We start from the raw sequence: 21,913 nt of genomic DNA, 5'->3' as shown, positions 1-21,913 counted from the left end.
AATATTGTGAATATTGAATTTTTCCACAAAATATATCAAAAATTTAATTTTTCAGTAGATGAAGTGTAACGTTATATTAATATACTAAGAGTTAAAAAGTCGAAAAATATCGGATCAAGTTTGGCTAAAGAGAGCTAACTCTTGCAGTATTCTGCGCCTGTCTTTGCTCGGACCGTTGGACGGGGTTGGAATGAGGGATTTTTGGGTGTGTTTTTTTTTTTTGGGGGGGGGGGGGGGAGGTGAGCGTCTCTCCATCGGCCTGGTCCCATTATGTCTTGCCGTAAAAATAATGTCAATTTCGCAATATATTTATTTTTGTTATTTTGGGCCTGTGCTCGTGTGCTTTATTGCTCTGTTTAGTTTTTATTTCGGTGTACTTATTTAAACTAAGAACTTCCGTTAACGAGTTATAATTTGTCTTTTGAAAATATAATTCTTTGATATTATATAATTAGCTTTATCAGATTGATGTGCATTTTGTAGATTTTATCCAAGGGGTTTAAAAATTGATAACCATAATAACCGTGCAATAACGATTTTATGTTCATAAAATTATTAAAAGTTAAAAAAAAATTATATGACCTTCTTTGATATGTGATATCATGCATTTATTATACAAACCTTTAACAATGCATGTTTGCACTATAAATTTAAAATATTTTTGGGAATAAATTCCCCCCCCCCCCCCCACACACACACACACACACACAATATTTAGAAAATGTGGATTATTTTCTAAATGCAGACAGAGATCAAACTTTAGAAAATTATTCCCCACAATGGTAAATCGATATTTTGGCTTAAAAAAAAACTCTCTTGATATGAAACCGAAATAGTTTTGGTACACTCGAATCATACTCAATGAGCATGCGCAAATTTAATTAAAAATAAACATGGCGGAGAAATCTGCCAGAACGATAGGAATGGGCACAAAACCTGTGCCCATGAAGTTCTTCGCTGTTTTAGAGGTGGAGAAAACTGCCCCAAGTTGTATTCCAAGGTATGTTCCAGAAGCCACAGAGCGTGAGATGTGCAATGTTATCTTGAAATTATATTATTTAGCATCAAAACTATTTATGTTGACAAACCGAGAAATGACAGAAGGGTGGGAAAGATAAAAATTCGTCTGCAATGCATCATTCTTACATTTCAGGTTATGCACTCTGACTCTTAGTAGATTGGTTATACACAAACCACTAGAAAATGATTTGAATTCTGTGATCATTGCTGTGAAAATGCAGGTAAGAATCTTACTTAGAGTCTTACTTAGATGAATCAGGAACTTAAAACGTGGTTTTGGGATTTGACATTTGAAGTGACAACGCACATGACAGACTGAAATGTATACTTTTAACATGACAGCTAGATCTATATGCAAGTCTTATGAGACTTTATTCACGGGAGGCTAACAGGATATTGTGATCTTAAAAAAACCCTTTTAGAATCGAATGTTAAATCAACAAATCGTAATGAACACCAACTTGTTGCTATTAAATTCAAAATATTGGTGTATCTTACCCTTGTCATTTCTACAGCTCAAACATTCTTCAAATTATTATGCACTTCTAGTATTTACGTAGCATTGTTATGACAATTTTTCAAGGTGATGCATTTGATTTGATGTTGGCCACCATTGTAAACCACTGGGATAATTTGTGGGATTATCAGTACATACAGACAAGATGGCAATTTTTGATTGAAGTAAATTTATACATGTGATTAAAAAGATATTCAAGCAGCAAAATTGAAGTAGGCAAGAATTGTGACTATCCCAATTTGTTTTATTATAAGTGAACAAATTTTGGGACCAAATTTCCAGACACAAGTTATGAAGGACTGCCCTTAGATTAGGCAAAGGCATCAATCAAAATATGAAGTGGAGTTGAATCTTAGATTTAACTAGACAGCCGACTGTTTAAAACTTTCCACTTCAATGCTGATTTCCCATTGTCAAATGCATGAAATGCCTAATGTGAAATATGATTGGGAATTTAAAGTCAGAATATCAAATTTCAGTGATAAAATAAAATGCTGCAAGATTTGAAAAACAACTGTAAAACGGGATTAGGAGAAGTCGAGTAAAATATTTTTTTAAGGTGGTCTTATGGAGATATGTTTGTCAGTGTATGCTGATAATGTTTCTTCCTGATCAGCCTTATGACCTATGGTAACAGGAGCAGATCAATTTTAATCACACCATACCTTTAGGTTATATATCAGTAGTCGACCTTGTCAATCTCTGAAATATAGTCACAGGAAGTAAAGTCTACCCATGCAACAAAATTGAACTAAATATGGTAATTTTTAGTTAAGAAGTCAGGGTCTACAAGTTTATTTTGTAGCAAAACAATGTTACATACCCAATATTCAGACTATAGGCACCTTTAATTCTAAATCTTGATACACGCACCAACAGAATGCATAGTATATTTTTCAGTTTATGACAGAGAAAAGAAATAAACAATTTAGAGGTAAATCGAATAAAAAAAACCAGATGGGATAAAAAGTATTTTATTAAAAATAAAGTCAAATTTTGTGGTTTTTGTTGTTTTTTCAGTTTGTTAGGGATAATTACCGGTAACCTTGGACATAAGGGAAATATCTCAAACTTTATTTACATAAAACCCTCAAATTTTACCGCAGTTCTTGTTTGTGCTACCTAATTCTGTTTTCAGAGTACTAAATGAAAATAAAGCATATGAAATCCTTTGATAATTTATTGTGCTTTACATTTTATAGTTTTATGAAGTATCCTTTTGATTTTCAGAATTCCAAGAGAATTCTAAGGTCCAATGAAATTATTGTACCCCAAGGAGGACTGCTTGATACAGAGTTGGATCTCACTTTCTCTCTACAGGTCTGTAGTCAATATTTACCACTAGATAAAATAGCATTTTTAGCAGAGTTGGGGCCTGTTCTTATTTTTGCATATTTTGCATATTAATATTGTATTGATTTGAATTATATTTTCTCCTTGATTTTCTTTGATTTAGTATCCTCATTATCTGAAGAGAGACTGTAAGCTGCAAGTCATGTTACAGAGAAGGAAGAAGTACAAGAACAAAACTATTCTAGGATACAAAACGCTGGCTGCTGGACAAGTGAACATGACACATGTAAGAACAAGGAAGTTGGATATCATCACAGATATCTCTGATCTAGTTCTGTTCTCTGATGTAATGAAAAACTTTAAGCAATATTGCTGGAGATAATAATTTTTAAGTTTTCCAAGTATTGAACATTAAGCATTTATTTCCTGTGATTATGAAATCTAATGGAAAATTAAACTATGTCCAAAGTAATTTAAGGCCCAAAAAATTATATTTTGTTGTTCTGGCATCACTGAATCAAACCAAATGCTGCAGTTTTGATTGTTATTATTCTGCTACAAAATATTCTGAAAATTTAGCCTGTGAAACTGAATATTATTTTGGCCGTAATGTCAAGATTTTAAAAGAATTGCATAAATTTGAAGTTTATCTAAATTTCTACGTATATATAAAAAAGCTAAATGGTTTGAAGTTTGTTATAAAGCATATCCTGTTCATTTTTGCTGTAATTAAGAACCATACTACATTTTGAAGTTTTTCTGATAATGACTATGGTTGTAGTACGCTTCTCTTGTTTATATTAATATCAATGTTTAAACTGATAAGTCATTGCACTGAGGTTCTATCTTGTGCTGAGGTTCAAAGATCAAGAGAGCTTTAAAAGAATTTAAATTTGTATTGTAAATTATTATTTGTTGTCACTGTATATAGCCTTTTATGTTTTCTTTTTCTGCCTCAGAAATACCCTCTGGAATTCAAATGTGTTCCAAAGTGTTCAAAAACTCTTTTGGCAAGAGAGATACTGTAGATTCCTATCTAAATTTGAGGAATTAATATCGGCATAATATCACGAGATGTACACCTTGCAAATTTTAAAATCTTGCCTTTATTTTTCGGACACATGTAAACTACATGAAACTACCTTAAGATAAAAATTTGGGATTCAGCGATTTTATGTTCTTGCAATATGAAGGAAAAAGGCAGAATTAAGTACTTGTGTAAGATAAGGAATATACAGTAATTTGAAAATCCTGAAAAAAAAGATGGGCTTTTAAAAGTTTAAAAAAAAGACAATCTTTTTTTTTTGTAGTGTGTAAGTTTTACAGCAGATGTTTTACAGCCTGTATTATTTCAGTTGTTTACAGTCCAGCTGTTTGTTGTGTTTTGGTTTTCAACTCAAATTTTACATTCTGTCTGTTGTGGTTTTACAGCTGATGTTTTTTAGCCTCTTTGTTATTCAGGCTGTTTATAGTCTGTTGTTTTGTGTAGGTTTTACAACAGATGTATTTCAGTCTATTTGTTATTTAGGTTGTTACAGTCTGATGCTGTGTGTAGGTTTTACAGACATATTACAGTCTATTTCTTAATTAGGTTGTTTACAGTCTGTTTTGTATTGGTTTTACAGCTTACATTTTGCAGTCTATTTATTATTTAGGTTTTTTAGTCCTTGTTTTGCATTTGTTTTCAAACTGACGTTTTACAGTCAATTTATAATTTAGGTTGTTTATAGTCTGTTCTTGTGCATTTGTTTTCAACCTACGTTTTACAGTCTAAATGTATTTTTGTTAACAGTTTGTTTGTTGTTGTGTGTAGGTTTTACAGAGGACTCATGACAAGGACCTGTCCCTATACAGTGAACAGAAAGACAACACAGAGAAGCTGGCCACCCTGGTGATGTTACAGCTCTCCAGTCAACCGGTGGACCACACAGAGAATGGACAGAGGAAGAATGCCCTCTCTGATGTCGGTGAGTACTAGTCGGTCCGAAACTACCCATAACAGCACCTAGCTAAATGTCTGCAAAGTACTGACAGAAAATAAAATCTCAAAATTTGCACAAATTAAATTCTAATTCAAATTGAATTTATGTATGACGGCAAAATATTTAAAATGAGATTGAAGAGGAGATTTGAATGTATGAAGAGGATCCAGCATTGTGTACAAAGAAATTATTTTCAGATCGTTCCCCAGACATTGACAATGAGTCATACGATGAAGATGATCAAGAAGAATGGTCAAACGATGACATCAGTGATCCGGAGGCAATGGATGAAGATGGCAGGCTGAGGGCAAGAAAATCGAACCGAACAGAGGCGAGAGGTGTGGCCACAGCTAGGGGGCGTGTCAATGTAAGTCAGAGGAAACGTGGTGCATGCTGGGTCGTCATGGCAATATATTAGTCATATTGATTATTTAAATGTCGGGGTCAATGTTACACTATCAGTATAGTTTGGTGAATTGTAAGGGTTCTATGTGAGCACAAATAATCACCATTCTTATAATTTAAATTTCTTCACTTGTGTAATGTGTTAGATAGATTTCTGTGGATGGTGCACTTCCATATTTTTTACTTTTGCAGCAACAGAGGAATTTTAAACAGAAAATTGTATCTTTACTTCGCAAATTCAAGATCACAGAGGAGGTTTGCTAAATAAAATCTTCTTTCTTTCATTTATTTTTTAAGACCATTGGATATTTAACAATTACTAATTGAAACTCTCCATTCTGGATTAACAATTCATTAAATTGTTAATATGCAATAATATGCAATAATATGCAATAAAACCAAACTGTAAAGTAACATATGTAAATGTAATTAATTTCACTTATGTAAACAGACAGTAAATTGTTATTCATTGACTTGACTGTAAGTTGTAAATTAGTAAACTGACAGTAATTTGTCATTCAATGGACTGGCATAAGTGTCATTCAGTAAACTAACAATAAATTATCACTAGTGAACTGACTAAGTTGTCATTCAGTGAACTGTCAGTAAGTTGGCACCAGTGAATTGTCAGTAAGTTGTCATTTTTCAGTCACTGGACCCTGAGGAGTTCCCAGACACGAATCAGGATCCGACGGATGACATTGAGGACCTGATTGACGAGCTGGCGGAGAGCATGAGTGACAGCGGACAGGAAATGGACCCTGACACTGTCAGTGTCATCTCCACCCCCAAACCCAGACTAAGGTAAGTGGCTGCCAAAAGGTAGATGTTCTACTGTGGTGGCAGTATTTGGGAATGAATACAAGAGGTATACTGAGAGATGGGAAAAAAATACACATGGTATCTATTCCAAACACTTCCATGTTGATTTCACTTTTGCTATAGCCAATATTATCAGTATTCAAGGAATATTGATTAGAAGTATTAAACCTGTCCATGTCTACAAATTTTGAGGTTGTAAGATAGCTTACTATGTTGAAGTATTTGATGCTAAATTCCTTATTTATGTGCATGTGTAGTTTCAAAGTAAATTTTTTAAAGTGTTCAACATTGATGTTCAAGAATGCTTATTTCACTATATTCTGGTAGTATCTAATACTCAAACTGTTTACCTTCCTTTTCAGACCATTCTTTCAGGGACGGATGAGTGCGGTTGAACTGGAAGACAGCACAAAGGTCAGGGGTTCAGAGTTCATGACACTGAGAGCATGCTCAGTAACTCTCGAGTCCATGTTAACCTCTTTTCCGTATCATCTTTTATTTCTCTTAAGGCTTGATCCTTCAGTTTATTTTCCAATCAATATCTATTACAATAATATCCTAGCCCGCATAAAAGCATGTCGGTTCTGTTTATAACAGAGATACACTCTCAGAGTTTGTTTAATCTGGCCCCCTAGTCCTGATTAGTTGATTTTGTCAGACTGAATGTTGTTTGCTTTGTGCTACAGAGCTCGGTGTTGTAATCAGCTGTTCATTTGTATATACAGGACCCTGATAAACATAGCGATGACTCAACCTCCCAAAAAAAGGACCCTGACAGCCTTCTGGTAAGTGCAGAAAGGTCACAGTTTGTTTTGTTTCCATTTTTTTACCTTGTCCCTTCATTCTCTGGTTATTTACATGACAATAAATGTTTCTGTCTACCCTCACATGTTCTGGAATTAAATTGCCTGCCCTCTCCCCAACCCCGAATACCCCACCCTAACCCTCTAACATTTAATCCATTAATTTTATACTCAACCATCACACAGACACATTAGTGACATAAGGAGCAGGTCAATGTGGATATACACGTACAGTGTACTATTGTAGTTGGCTCTCAGACCCTGTTGACTTCTATGGAAGAAACCTTTTAAAAATGTCATTTAAGATGTGATGAGGGTTTATGTATTGCTTCATGATAAAGTATTCAGCCTCGTACCATAGCTTTTGTTAAAATGATAAGCAATAAATTCTCACCTTTTCTGGTTATGCTGTAATGTTATAACCATATCTATATTTTACTTGCACCCTTATGCTTGATTACAAGTATATTATTACATTGTACAGCATAATAAGCCAATCAGTATCTTTGATCAACATACTATGACTATGTCATACTATTGAAAAAAAAGGAAGAGGGGTGGTTCTTGATATGGAACTTCATCTTCATAATAGCAGACATTGTGAAGAGAAAAATTACAATTTGTGAATATAGCTGTGTGTTCTTAATAACATCAATCTTTGGTGAATACAATAGGCAGAAACACATTATCCTTTTACTACTTTAAAAAAATGACAAACAATCTCTATTTGACTGTATATTGATGTGAATATTTTGGATGCTGGGTATTTATAATAAGTAATCTCACTTAAAGAAATTTCAGAGTACTGTTCTCTCTTTACTTGTTTTAACATTAAAAACCTATGTAGCTAGATAGTACATTCACTATCCAACATTCTAACACAGAAAGGGAATGAAGTTAAATCTTTGAAATGTCCAGATTGCCCTTACAACACATTCCAGAAAAATGATGAAAGTACACAACTGCAATCTATTGAACAAATCAAAGGAATGATCAATTCTCTGTCATAGTCCATTGTCCCAGTCTGTCCCCCTTTCCCCCTCCCCCACAGATTAGAACTCTCTACAGGCTAAAGCACTTACAAAGACCAGCTTCAACTTTTCTTAATCTATCATACATAGACCTTAATGATCATGGAAAGCCAGAGGTGTGACTTTGATGCATTAAACAAGTGTTGTCTTCTGACCTTGACTAATGTTGCTCACGCTGTGGAGTTGTGTGACTATGGCTGCATGTCTGTATGTGATGTACCTAGTCGTCAGTCTGTGATCCTATCCCTAACATTTGTTTTGTTTAGCGTGGAATGGGGAGCTGCAGTACCTGTGCCTGTCCATAGAAACCTTATAATAGCATTAACTTCAGTAGCCACCTGAGCTCTCTTTTTACACCATATAACTGGTATTTTTAAATATATGAATGAATTTTGGCCACAATTCTTCCATATCTTTCAGCACCAGTGCCATATTATATATGCAGTTTATTTGATTTAATCCCTGTTTTATTTTGGCAATTCTTTTTGGAACAATTTTCTTTATTATCTTTGTGCACTCTCAAACATCTTTAGTGTTTGTTATGCTTTTAAAAATCATAAAGTTAACAATTATTGAACTTAAAAAGAGTTATTGAGAATTACCACAGCAATTAATCATTTGATTTTCAGATACTTGTTCTGCATATAAAAGCAAATCAAATGAGGTTTATAAACTTAGAATTATTTAAGATTGCTTCACAAGATATTTTTGACGGTATATTAGGAAAAAGAGCTCACAGAAGATCAGAAATCTTCTCCAGAAACAAAAGGCAAAATAAATCATGGTCGCAGTCGGTCATATCGAGAAGGGAAGCACAAAAAAGGGGAGCCTCATCGTCGACACAGCACTGGTCCAGTCCCTGGATCGGTTAGTAGCGCGTAGCTTGTACTAACACACACTGAGGTGGTACCGCTAGCCTATTTAGACAAGATCTTCATTAACTGTATCTTGTAATTCACAATCCTTTATAGGGGCATCACCTGATATAGGCATCATGCATTAGTTGCATCATAAGCACGAAAAATCTACATAGAATATGGCTAGCATCTGCCTATATACGGAGCGTGGACCGGTTACCATGGAAACCAGGGGGTTGTTTCTGTTGTCCTGCATGTCATGTCAACTTGTCCGTTTATGTTTTTGAACTCATCTGTTTATTCTAATGTTTTAATAATTATAACTGCTTTTCAATGAGAAGTTCAGAATCTGTGAAAACAAAATACATGTACCTGGTAATTTATGTTTCATCTGATAGGACATGGCAGGGATGGGGACACAGCCCGGGGAATCCATGTTGCTTTGAGTGTGTGTGACTGTTTAACCATAGCATGACATTGGACATGGACATTTATCTGTATCTAGCTATTGAATGCAGCTAGCCATTTTTTGTAGACTTTCTATGTATCTTTCTCTGTTCAGTTTACCATTATTGTAGCTCTCTATGACTTGAAGCCAAAACTATTTCAAAACTTGTAGTAAATTGCTTGTGCCATTTTTAATTCAGTGTGTGACATTTTATTTTTCAGTTGTGTAGATTCTGCTCCCTATGTGGAAGACTGAATCAATTAGGTTAATTTTGAGTGACTGAAGTGTGCATTACTTCCCTATAGTCATTTAACTTGAATCAAATATATACGGTACAAGAATTCCGAATCCAAATAAAAGTACAGCTATTAATAATCTGGATTGAACTGAGCTAATCACACTTAATGACTGATCTTGCTATACCCAGATATAAACTAATCATTTCTTTTGAGTGGTGTTAGAGCTGGGGGGTGGGGTTGGACTCTATTACCCCAGTGTTAACCTACTGTTTGCTGTGTTGGTGGTTCTGACATTGGTACAGTGTAATCCATCAGGGTCAGCTACTCCAGAGTGATACTATAACTTGTTTATAAAATTGTAAACATAATGTGTGTTCTTATGCACATTTTTACAATAAGGAAATAACACAATATGATACTTAATTGATTTGTATTAAATGAGTAGATGCAAAGTTGTAAAGAATGACATTGCATTAGATAAATAGAAGGATTTGTAATGTAATACTCTATGACTAGTTTTATTTCAGCATTACATTTTTATTCAGATAGTGTTCCTCATGTTTGCTTTTTCCTATGTGTAAGCTAGAGGCATGTATGATATCCTAAATACAATATATTATGAGTTTGACTTTGAGATGGGTATCACCAACATCATCAATTCAAAAATATCAATGTGTGTGAAAGTACAAATGATATTAGTGTCAGGTACCCTGATAATGATTGATTCTGTGTGTCAATACGGTTGTGTATATTGTCTGTGATCTCTCTCCCCCAGCCCCGAAAGGCACTGATGGACCAGCTGGGTGTGGTACTGGGGGGACTGGAGGAGTCCCTCCCTGACACCGTGATGTTGGTCAACATTGCTGAGTGGCAAGGACAGGTAAATATCAGCTCTGCTCAGGTGTTTGTTCACTAGGTTATAGGGGTCAAGGGGAAATTTATAAGTTATTACAACATTAGGAATAAAGAAGAATTTACACTCTCTAGACATTATAGTTGGATTTTACATTGCAAAATGATGAATAGATTTTGATGTGGTTATGTTGGTGATGCAATTGTTTCACAATGGAGATAGGAAAGAGGGTGATCACTTTAATTCAAAATCTACATAAGCATAGATGTCAAGTTAAATTGATTGTTTGTGAGTTTGTTTACTTTTACGAACTACTGGATGTGTATTGTTGTAGCTGTTCCACCAGAAGGTACAAGACAATAACTACAACTTGATCTGCACCTGTGGAGAACCCGATGTGAAGGCAGCCATCAGTGCTCTCGTCACCAAAATCCAGAAATAGTAAGTCCATCGTTCAAAAATTTTATGTCTAAAGTCAAGATATACTGTGGTTTCATTAATATTCAAGGGTATCAATTTTTGTGGATAATGTGAAAATCTCGGTTTCAAGGATACGTAAATTCGAGGCCAATGACCCTATCAATACAAAATCTTAATAAAAATTTCACTTCAATGCACATTTAATTTCGTGGATCAACTTAACAACGAAATCCACGAAAATTGGTATTCAACGAATATTGATGAAACCACAGTAGTAAGTCCATTGTTCAGATATGATAAGTACAAAATACAGAGGTGATTTGTCCATATCCCTAAAATAGCAAACCAAAATACAGAGTCCCCAAATAATTGGTCTGAAGTCAGGAAATTATACATCCAAATATAAATTTGAAAGTTTAAAAAAAGGAAATACATGTAGTACATCCTAAATGCCAAAATAGTATATGCAAGTTTGCTCAAGCCAAAACTTCAATCCCTATCCCTCTCCTTTTTTCCAATTCCTTGTTATGTACGGTAATTTACCTGTTGCATAGAAATGAGGTTTTCAAAACAAGTCTCAAAAACCTTAAGTTTTTAATGGAAGCATCTTTATATTGATTTAGGTTATTTATACATTATTACATTTGTTAGGGTATACATGTGTTTATATGTCTTTAATGTTGATTACCTATGGATTTGTTTGTTACCGCTAGTATGTGTATAATGTGTTGGTTACCCTTGGATTTGTTTGTTACAGCTGCAACAGTAACTCCAAGGCCCCCAGCGCTGTCAAGGTCTGTATTGCAGGAAGTGATAGTTACGTTAACACCGTTCTCCGCCCATATGTGGAGCAGTTCTCTGCCAAGCCCCCAGACTGGCAGACCTACGTCAAGTTCCTCATCATACCATTTGGTAAGTGTCTGTTATCAATCAATATAACTCTAAGGGGAATTTTATGGTGTTTTTGTAACAAACACTCTCTGAGTGTGTGTTACATTTTACTACATTACTCTGAAAGTCTGTCTTACATGTAATTACAACACTCTTAGATTTTATGTTACATGTGAATACATCTTTCTCTGAATCTACCTGTAATTACATGTAATTACATTTCCCTCTTAGTCTGTGTTACATTTAATTACATCACTGTCTAAGTCAAACTGACTGGGTTACATGTAATTATATCAATTCTTGAGTGTGATTGTAATTACATGTAATAAGTTCCCTGGATTTGATTGTCAGCTTTTGGTATTTATAATTAGGGCCCCGCTCTGCGGGGGCCCAATAGTGTTCAGTCTGTCGTCAGTCGGTCCATATGTCTGTCCAAGATCTCTTGTCCTGAGCATACTTCTCTCCCTTTAGCTCAATCTGGCTTATACTTCACCAACAGAGTGTCTATGGATAAAGGGTGTGCAGTGGTCTTGAACCATGTTTCTAGGTCAAAGCTTAAGGTCATTATAGCAGAATTAAATGAAATATCCTTGTCCAGAGCATATCTTCTTTCCCCTTAGTTCAATCTGGCTCAAACTTCACTCACAGACTGCCTATGGACAAAGGGTGTGCAGTGACCTTGAGTAAAGTATTTAGGAGAAGGGTCAAGGTCATATTTAATCATGCAAAAATTCTTTTTTTCAGAGCATACATGTATATATTCTTCACTTAACCATATTTGGCTTATACTTCACATAAGGTGAGCTTTTGAGTAAAGAGTGTGCAGTGACCTTAAACCAAGTTTCAAGGTCAAATGTGAAGGTCATAGCAGAATTATATGAAAAAATCATGTCTGGAGCATATCTTTTTTCCCATTGGTCCAATCTGGCTATAACTTCACTCACAGAGTGTTTATGATCAAAGGATGTGCAGTGACCTTGAATGATGTTTGTAGGTCAAATGTCAAAGTCTTTTTGGATCATGCAAAATTCACATTAACAGAGCTTTTGGGTTAATGATGTGCAGTGACGTCATAATTTGAACAAGGTCAATGTGGCGGTCATAGCGGATCTCTTTATAGTTTTCTTGCTCAGGTTGAACAAAAATACCTGTAAGTAAGGGGTAATAAAATTGAATTAAAACTTTTATGCCAGTTGGAAAATTTCAAAGTTATAGGACAAGGTCTAAGAAAAATTCTCTGAAATGCTTTTCATCCTATTGTCCATTATTTATGTGGGGCCCTTTGAGATGGTCACCATTTCAATGTTGTCTAGTAACAATATGATTGTTATTATATGTAATAACATGGATCTGACTGTCACTTAGTGTCAGCTTTTGGTACATGTAGTTACATCTCTGTCTGAGTCTTACTGTGTTACATTTATTGATTACATCACTCCCCGAGACTGACAAACTGACTATACTTGTATTAGCATTATTTGTGGAGTCTGACCTGTTGGCCGTTATTTTCAGGCTCTAGCTCCATCGGGAGATACATCGGTAGCCTGGACAGTGTATACAACTCTCTGTTCCTGGATCAGCATTGGAAAGACACATTCGAGAAAACAGAGGCCCCAAAACTAGGTAAGAGTCTAAATTTAACTCTTAACCACCCACTGAAGGCTAATACTGTACCGGGGTTTGGTATTTGATATGGTTCATTGAATTTTTAATCGATGAGAGACTAAACATTTATCTTAGCATTTATCTTATTTTGTAGATTCTCAAGACATCGTGAGTCGGTTGTCAAAGTATCTGAGTTATGTCGGGTCTGTTGTTCAAATCCCAATCGCTGAGGCCATGGTTATGTGTAGAGCTAAAAGGTAATGATGAAGAAAGAAATCTCAAGCTTGAAATATGTTCTTAAAAACTTACCCTGTACCTCAAAGCATTGTGATTTATATATCTTTTCCAACTGGCAGAAAAATGATGGTTTTAACATTGTATGGTTCTTGAAGCTTTTTAAAGATGAGTTATTGTTGTGTTTAAATTGAGGTCTGACATTTCTCTTTCAGTGGAGAGGAAGATTCATCACAAATTTTGATTCCATTCATCAGTGTATGTATCACTGATTTACTTTGAATTGTTTACAGAATAAATGTATTTGAGATGAAGTAATGCCAGAATTTTGACTGCATTATAAAGTTCAGTTGTATTTTGGCATGATCTGAAACTATTTTATTTGTGCTCTACAGGAAGTGAAGATTGGTAGTTGTGATATCATGAATGCATCCAGTAAGTCATTTCTTTAATTTATATAATTTATCGTATTTTGAAAATTATTATGTTTAAATACTCTATATAGATAAGAAGTAAATCAGAATTTATTCAAACAAGTCCTTTAGAAAATCAAGTACCATCAATGCTTTAGATAAATATGACAGTGAAGTTGCACCACTGAAATACAAAAATCTTTGTTATTTAAATAAATTATCAAAATTCCACTTTCTAGCTTATTTTCTTTGTATGTAACTCCATTGTCTGTCTTTTTTTTCAGTGGACTTTGATGACACAAGCAGTACGATGGTTAACTCGCCCTCCTTATCCAGCTCTCCCCCAAACAACATGGCTACTCTGGATAAACCCAAGACAGAATTCTCTACTCCCCCCAGCTCTCCTAATGTCAACGTGGCCACCAACAGGTATCAATCAGTCGGTTTAGATGGAGAAAGAGATTCAAATTAAAATCTGATAAACACAGTTGAATAAAGGTCTTTCATTTAAAACAAGAGACCCTAATAATAAGGCAAAATAAAAAACACCCCATTGGAATCACTACCTTTATTAGGACTTTTGTAACTGTTACAACTAAAAGACTTTTTGTGTCAAAAGAAAAAAATAAAGTGTATTATGATATACCGTTACTCTGGAAAACAAGTATGGGACATAAATTAGGCATGAGTCTACACATTGACCTCAGCACCGAGTGACTGATTTCTCTGTTTCCTGTTCTATTTATAGTCAAAGCAGCCTGCCCTCTATGATGCCCCCATCAGGTGAGTTTGTGGAACTACAGGTAGATTACTGGACAACGACTCCCAGGTCCGAGAGCTCGGAGAAGACGGACAAGGCCAGCAAGAAGGACAGTAACAAGTGTACGCTGAAGACCACGTTCCGCTCGCTGCAGGTGCAGCGCCTGGCTCAGAACCCGGTCGACCTCAACTCGTTCTCCATGGTGGTGGTCACCAAGGAAAAGAAGCACATCAGTAAGTCAGCCTATCGATTCTGATTTCTCAAATGTTTACTGTGGAACCATTAAAATTTTTAGTGGCACCCCTATTGTTATTTTCGTAGGTTGCCATTACCCACAAATTTTAATCGTAATTAAATTGTGAAACACAGCAATAATATATCAATAGAACTAGTAAATCTGCGAAAGTTTATCCCCATGAACCTGTAAATAACCAACAATCCACAAAAATTGGCCCCTAAAAGTTATTGATTCCACAGTTAACTTTTCTATGTAGATTCTGATAAGTGTGCTCTAGGGAATGGTTACGTTAAATCCCACGAAACATTTAATATTTATGGATATATTGATGGGGAAATCATTCATTCTACAGAACTAATGTTACTCAATTGTTGTTTGTAGTAATGAGGTTAGGGAAGAAAGCCAAGGAGAGTGAATCTAAGAGTCAAATTGTGGATGGAATTAACCGGCTGATTTGTACCACCAAAACTCAGAGCTACTCTCTCAAAGGTAAGAAATCATTTGTACCACCAAAAGTCAGAGCTACTCTCTCAAAGGTAAGAAATCATTTGTAACATCAAAACTCAGAGCTACTCTCTCAAAGGTAAGAAATCAATTGTACCACCAAAACTCAGAGCTACTCTCTCAAAGGTAAGAAATCATTTGTACCATCAAAAATCAGAGCTGTAACACCAATACTCTGAACTACTCTCTCAAAGGTAAGAAATCATATGTACCGGTACCATCAAAACTCAGAGCTACTCTCTCAAAAGTAGGGAATCATTGGGACATGTACCACCAAAATTTAGAGCTGTAGTACCAAAATTCGGAGCTTTTCTTTCAAAGACGAGAAATCATATGACCTGGAAAAAAATTAACTGGGTATTTTCTGAAATCATGTGATACAGTACCAATATATTCTTATGTCTAACCTGCTATTTTCTGTGTATAGTGATGGTTGATGGTGTGGAGTGGACCGGAGTGAAGTTTTTCCAGTTGTCCACTCAGTGGCAGACTCACATTAAGCATTTCCCTATCACAATCCTCGGAAACCCGGACCCAGTCTGACTCCCATCACAGAACTGCACAAGTCTCAGAGCCTCTCACCATCAAGGTGAATCCTGGGAAATTTCCCTCTGAGGAGTTTTGTTTCAGGGCTTCCCTCTTTAACCAGAGATTTTTACACATCATGCACATAGCATTACCTTGTAGATTCATTTGTTCGATATTCTTTCTGATATGTAACTCAGAGTTGAAACAACATGTGACAACTGAGTTAAAGAGTGCTTGACTTGACTTCTAGATACCATCTCATCACTGAACAAAAAAGCCAAGTTTCACTGTGCTATTGTGAAACAAATACATCAGAAGTTGGAATGATTTGTTTCCTTTGCTGTGAGAGATTTTTTTTGTTGCCCAAAAGTGATCAGAGAATCGGAACCCAATCAAGCATATCTTTCCTGTAGTGCTGCTTTGTGTTCGACTGCGTCATGGATGGTTGAACGTGAGGGGTTGTAGTGCTAACTTGGCAGAAATGTTTCAGCCTGTGTTGTACCTGTCAAGTACATGTAATAATTTATCAGATAGGAGTTGTATATTGCATTAAATTAAATATTGAATGTCAACAGTTCTAGAGCGAGATCTGTACTATATTTCCAATGTATATTTATGAGTTTGTCTCTAGTGGTGCTTTATGGTATATTTTTGCATCATGCATGTTGTTAGTATGAAGCAAGAGTAGAAATTACAGTATTGTTATTTTTTATTAGAAGGGTATTTTGTAAAGTAAGTTGAAATACTGGTATTTATACTTGTATTTAGTTAGAAAGCCTTTTATCTTGTTGGATTTAAATTTATATCATAAAAAAATGATTGCAGTAGCATGAAGTTGCCATGTAATCTTTCTCTCTCTCTCAAATGATTAAAAAAATCATGCTATACATTTTATAGATACCCAGTATTCATTTCTGTATTTTACTGCTTTTATTGTCTCAGCTTTTGATTGACAGAGGCCAGTAAACACAAGATAAACAGCTGTGTTGTTGATGCATATTGTATAAACTGTGTATTTTATACTTTTAGTTATTACTGGTATACCTCAAAAATAAAGGGGGGGGGGGGGGGGAGGAGGGAGAGGGGCGGAGTATATGGGAGATTTATGTGATCTAAATCTGCATTTGTACAGTCAATTTGCATTATAGCTTACTTGCACTAATGACAAAAGAGCAGTGATTTTATATCTTATTCTTAACATGGAAGATGAACTAACCGGTCCACTATCATTGTACATTGTTATACCACTGATCAGTATTGTCCAATCATCACCCATTGTGAGTACTTTGCCTAGGATGACACATACTAATGTAGGCCTTTCTTTACTTGTACCGGTACTTGGTGGACCAGGGCCAGAAACACCGACCAGTACAAATGACATGTTAAATTACATATATTTTCATTGTGACTTTTATTTTTGCGACCATCTTATTTTTGCTTTTTTCGCTTTAACTAAAGTATTATACGCAGAAATTTATGTCCGGTACTTTTTACTGTTAGAAATTATAGAATGGAAAATATGATTTGCCCAAATGCATTAAAGTTTTGCAACTTTTTGCAAAGAAAAAACCTCTTGATAATTAGTAAGTCAGACTTGTTTTAAATCACAAGTAGTTATTGCTTGTGAGGCATTGATTTTGCCCTTTTATTTGTGAATGAATTCTAGTTTTTCTTGGCTTTGTAAAGTATTTTCGCTGCTTGATCTTAAGATTTTAGTCATCATAATCTTTTGTCATTTGTGTACATGTATGATGTGGAATCAATAGCATTATTTTGTGTGGATAGGAATGTACGTATCGAAGCATTAACAATAAGATGAGGTTCCAGGTAGTCAGTGTGTTGATGGTACTCGTGATCATGTCATGGTGTACAACTGTGCTACACTGATCGAACTATGAGATTCAGAACATTAACATGATACAATAGTAATAGTTCAATTGTCTCAATAATCAATAATGTAATGTGCTACATTGTCCTCAGTTGAAGATTTGGGCTTGCATATGTAGGGGTCTTGTTTAACTTTTGAACTGTTCAAAATTCTTAATTCTTGTATATTATATTGGTAATGGTTTCAGGTTCAAGGCTAATTAACAAGTTCAAGGTGAAATAGATCAGACACCCAGGGGATGCTAATATATATGTCTTAGTGAGAATATAAGCAGAAATGGACACTTATTAAAGGAAGCCCATGTTGGTGGATTAGAGAGGTACCATGTATTTAGTCAGATGTGGTACATGAATCAAGGTTTGCCTGAAAAACTTAACCTTTATTAGACTGTCTCATTTTTGGGGAAGGGGAATTTAAGGTGGAGTAACACATCATCACAAAGTGGCTGATCGAAATGACATTTCGTTTTATCAAAAGGATTTTATGGACTGAAACATGTAACTTACTCCATAGCCAAGTGGATAAAGTGTCTGACTTGTGATCCTTACATCCCGAGTTAGAATCCTGCAGGGGCTTTTGTTGTTACTTACTGGAATAATTATTTTAGATATTCATTTTTTATCCCCAAACTGCAAATTTTTCACTTATTTGACATTTGTACAGTTTATTTTTCATTATTTCTTTCATTATCAGAAAATTTCCTGTTAATTTGAGTGACTTTTTCCAGGTGTGTTATTCCACCTTAAAATGATAATAAAAGAAACTTCAAGGGTTACTTTCATGGGTAAGGTCATTCAAGAGGATGAACAGTGTTTTCTGTGGCCATCTTATGTTAGTAGTGTGCTAAAGCTTGCATGTGAGGCAGTATACCTTCACTTATTGAATGTGTTCACAATTAACCGCCGAAGATCAAATTGCTTGCCAAAATGTTTGTTAAGTCTTTTTTCCTTTCCAGTTGAACAAAAACTCTTTTGTATGAGAGATGGGCTGCTGGTACATGTTAAACCAGATTGTTAACTGTACAGGGTATTTATTATTCACCCCGTCAGAATATAGGTGACAGGTCTCGGTATCTTAATTTCTAGTCGAATCACTTTTATTTCTCTCACATTATGACATTTTGAAAAGTTAATGAAAACTTAATGAAATATGACACTGATCAAAGAAGATAGCAATGTGTTCTGTTGTTTAAAATTTTAGTTATTATTGTATATATATGTATGTGTAGGTCATGAAATCCTTTCTGCAAACACAAGTCTTAGATAATATATGTAGTGTAATGATATAGACCTTCTTTTGCAATTCTTTACATTTTTGTCGTTGAGTCAAGTAGGAAGCAATACGTTAACTAGTGCCTGATTGTTTTTTATCCAGAGATTGATTTTTTTATCTTACAATTGCATGAACACCCTGTTCAACCAGTATAGTCCTGTGCCATCTGTTGCCAGTATACTTCAAATACTGATAATGGACTGGGCCTCGTACCCTGAAAATTTGAATGTGTTATAAAATTGTTTTTATTAAAAATCAAGATTTTAAAAAAATATCTGTGCCTCTTTCAACGTCAGGCTAGATTTATCAATAAGTTATTTAACAGTTTAGTCATGACTTCAAGTGGTTGGCCGAATGTCTCAATCAAGTCAGGTCAGAAAAAGACAAGGGAATAATGCATTAAACTCAAACTGAACTTAATCTGTGTACAAATGGTGATCAACAATTGCTACCTAGAATCAAAGTCTGTAGGTGAGCACAATGACCCATAGCACCATTGTTTGGCCTCAGATTGAATGGGTAACAAAAGAAAGATGATGAACCATATTAAGTTGTGTCTTTTTTTACCGTAATTTCCTATGATTTGTGTTACAGTATGCAATTTGTTTTGTTTGATTTGTTTTTATTAGGGGATAAATTGCAATACCATGACTGCCAGACCTAGCTCGTCTCCATTGTAAGGTTGTTGTCATCAGTACAAACAATAAACAATATAACCAGAACTGTGTTGGGTGTTTTATTTTAATAATTCTTGCATTTACTTCACCATAAAGCTAAAGCTTATTATACTCCCAACAGAGTTTGGGTTTTTTCCCCTGTCTGTCTGTCTGTGCAATCGTGTCCGGTCCTTATCTTTTTTAAAGGAGGAATAGTGGAAGTCCCCACTTCACACAAAGAGTGCTGGTCTGAGGACAGTCGTTATTTTGACCCAATGTCATTTGGGCAAGTTCATGGTCACTGGAAGGAAAAGTGCATACATTGTAATTTGTGTCCTGTCGATATCTTTCTTATGGGGGAACATAACAAGTTCCTACTTCACACATAGATTGCTTATTTATGACCTTAGGATGTGTCATGATTTTGAGTCAAGGTCATTTGTATAAATTCAAGGGCATTGGATGGAAAAGTTCATAATTTGTCTGCTCCATACCTCTTACTGACAAACATAGGATGTTCCTTCTTTACAAGAAGATTGCTTATGACCTGAGGGTATGTCATGATTTTGACCTAAGGTCATTAGGTTCAAGGTCGTAGTAAAAAATGCGTAATTCCTGTCTAGGCTACATTTTGTATTGGAAAATGATTAGAAGCCAAAACTTGACACAAAGATTGCCTGTGACCTGAAAATGTTGTAACCTTCAGCTTTGGTCATTTGTGCAAGTTTAATGTCACTGGAAGAAAATGGTGCATCCATTTCTTTTCAATACAGAAATATTTGAGTTCTTATATTTTCTTAGTGGGGGGTACTGTCATATCCTTTGTGAGCTTGCTCACAGTATCTCTGGTTAGTGTACAGAGATCATGTCGTGTATTTGGTTATTATAATTATAAGGTCTAAGTGATGTCTACAAATTATACTTGTGTTACAATGATGTCATCACTGATACATTTATCTTTTTAGTAGCAGGGAATGATGTCACTATGATCTGAGGGATTCCAATTGTAGCACAATATTATTTACTTGATGTATTTTAAGATATTTTTATTTAATTTGCCTTGTAACACCAATGACAAAATTTTTTTGTACAAGCATATATCTCATCAAATTCATTGTTTTTAAAAGAGAAATCGTTAAGGAGCATAGCAGAAATTAATATATGAATGTTGTTTTGAAAATTAACGCTGATTTTTGGAATAAAACATCAATATTATTGAAGATATTGTAGGTTAAAGACGTTGGAAAAATTTAATGACAACATAAATTCATTAAAATCTCATAACAAATAATTTTTTTTTTATACTTTAAGCAGTAAAATTGTCAATTTATTTGTTCAACAATATAGGTTTAGGTTTCTAAAATCCAATGGTACTGTATATATTCCCCAGAACATTATTTTTCCCCCTTGAAAATTGACACTGATGCAAAAGGCTGCATATTTTGATAATGACCCGTATATGAAATGTCAAGTTTTACACTTGTATCTTGTTTCAAAAAAATTATTATGACTTCAACATTTCGGCACATTTCTAAGATTTAGTCAAAAATGGTGAAAAATGGCACATTTTCTCATAGTTTTTTGAAGAGGAAAATGTATCCGCAGCCATCGCCCAAAACAAAATTAATATATTTTATGTGTTTAAACATGATAAAGTTATAATGCGAGTTTCATCATGGGCGATGGCTGTGGACAGTTTTTCTATTCAAAAGACCACCGAGAAATTGGCGTCTTCTGCTCAGTTTTATGAAAATTATGTGAAAATACACTGTTTGTGACGGCACAATTACCATTGTGAAAGTCTTATCAGGTAACTTTTTATACATTCATAGTTTATGGGTATTTTTGTGTAAATAAATGTTAAATTTTCATTTTTGGCGATATCTTTTAAAATCATTTTAAAACAGGGCAAAATATGACTGAAACTGTACCTAGTTCTTTTTGCACTGCCTTTTCTTCCAACTCCTCTTTATTTCTCAAACTGGCTTAGAGATATCAGAATTACCATATTTCTTTGGACGATTAGATGTTGAATTGTGTCTTACAAAAAAATCATTATACATTGTATAAATAAACGATAAATAGGAAAATATTTAAAACGAACGATGGCAAATTTCTACTGGCACCAAGACATTATATCCCTCCAACACACATTGGAACACTTCTGAAGTATGCTACATGCCTCAGGATGACAGGACTAAACTTGTCTCCTTTTTAAAGATAACCACATCAAG

The 21,913-nt window shown here is 34.8% G+C and overlaps 1 protein-coding gene across 4 annotated transcripts; it reads left to right on the top strand.

Annotated features, from left to right (window-relative positions):
• The first annotated feature begins 881 nt into the window (after positions 1 to 881).
• Positions 882 to 19,745, top strand: LOC128176223 (phosphofurin acidic cluster sorting protein 2-like). 4 transcript variants are annotated; one of them, XM_052842390.1, is made up of 22 exons: positions 882 to 1,000; positions 1,154 to 1,241; positions 2,768 to 2,857; positions 2,994 to 3,116; positions 4,644 to 4,797; positions 5,010 to 5,179; positions 5,410 to 5,472; positions 5,867 to 6,021; positions 6,402 to 6,453; positions 6,765 to 6,824; positions 8,597 to 8,740; positions 10,193 to 10,297; positions 10,605 to 10,711; positions 11,448 to 11,602; positions 13,094 to 13,204; positions 13,341 to 13,443; positions 13,636 to 13,678; positions 13,816 to 13,855; positions 14,118 to 14,262; positions 14,582 to 14,826; positions 15,213 to 15,320; positions 15,763 to 19,745. In XM_052842390.1, the coding sequence occupies exons 1-22, from the start codon at positions 894 to 896 to the stop codon at positions 15,876 to 15,878; spliced, it is 2,484 nt and encodes an 827-aa protein (XP_052698350.1). In that variant the 5' UTR covers positions 882 to 893; the 3' UTR covers positions 15,879 to 19,745. The 4 variants fall into 4 exon arrangements, with proteins under 4 accessions (XP_052698350.1, XP_052698351.1, XP_052698352.1 ...); XM_052842391.1 differs by lacking the exon at positions 6,765 to 6,824; XM_052842392.1 differs by lacking the exon at positions 8,597 to 8,740.
• The last annotated feature ends 2,168 nt before the right edge of the window (positions 19,746 to 21,913 follow it).

The sequence above is a fragment of the Crassostrea angulata genome, chromosome 3, assembly GCF_025612915.1.
Source record: "Crassostrea angulata isolate pt1a10 chromosome 3, ASM2561291v2, whole genome shotgun sequence".
Classification (NCBI taxonomy): Eukaryota; Metazoa; Mollusca; class Bivalvia; order Ostreida; family Ostreidae; genus Magallana; species Magallana angulata.
This window is presented reverse-complemented; position numbering and strand designations above follow the sequence as displayed.

Bases quoted from the DNA above. Each gene is read 5' to 3' on its own strand.
- LOC128176223 (XM_052842390.1), top strand. From the start codon at position 894: ATGGCGGAGAAATCTGCCAGAACGATAGGAATGGGCACAAAACCTGTG. The intron at 2,858-2,993 runs GTCTGTAGTCAA...TCTTTGATTTAG, and splicing joins ATCTCACTTTCTCTCTACAG to TATCCTCATTATCTGAAGAG. The intron at 5,473-5,866 runs GTTTGCTAAATA...GTCATTTTTCAG, and splicing joins AATTCAAGATCACAGAGGAG to TCACTGGACCCTGAGGAGTT.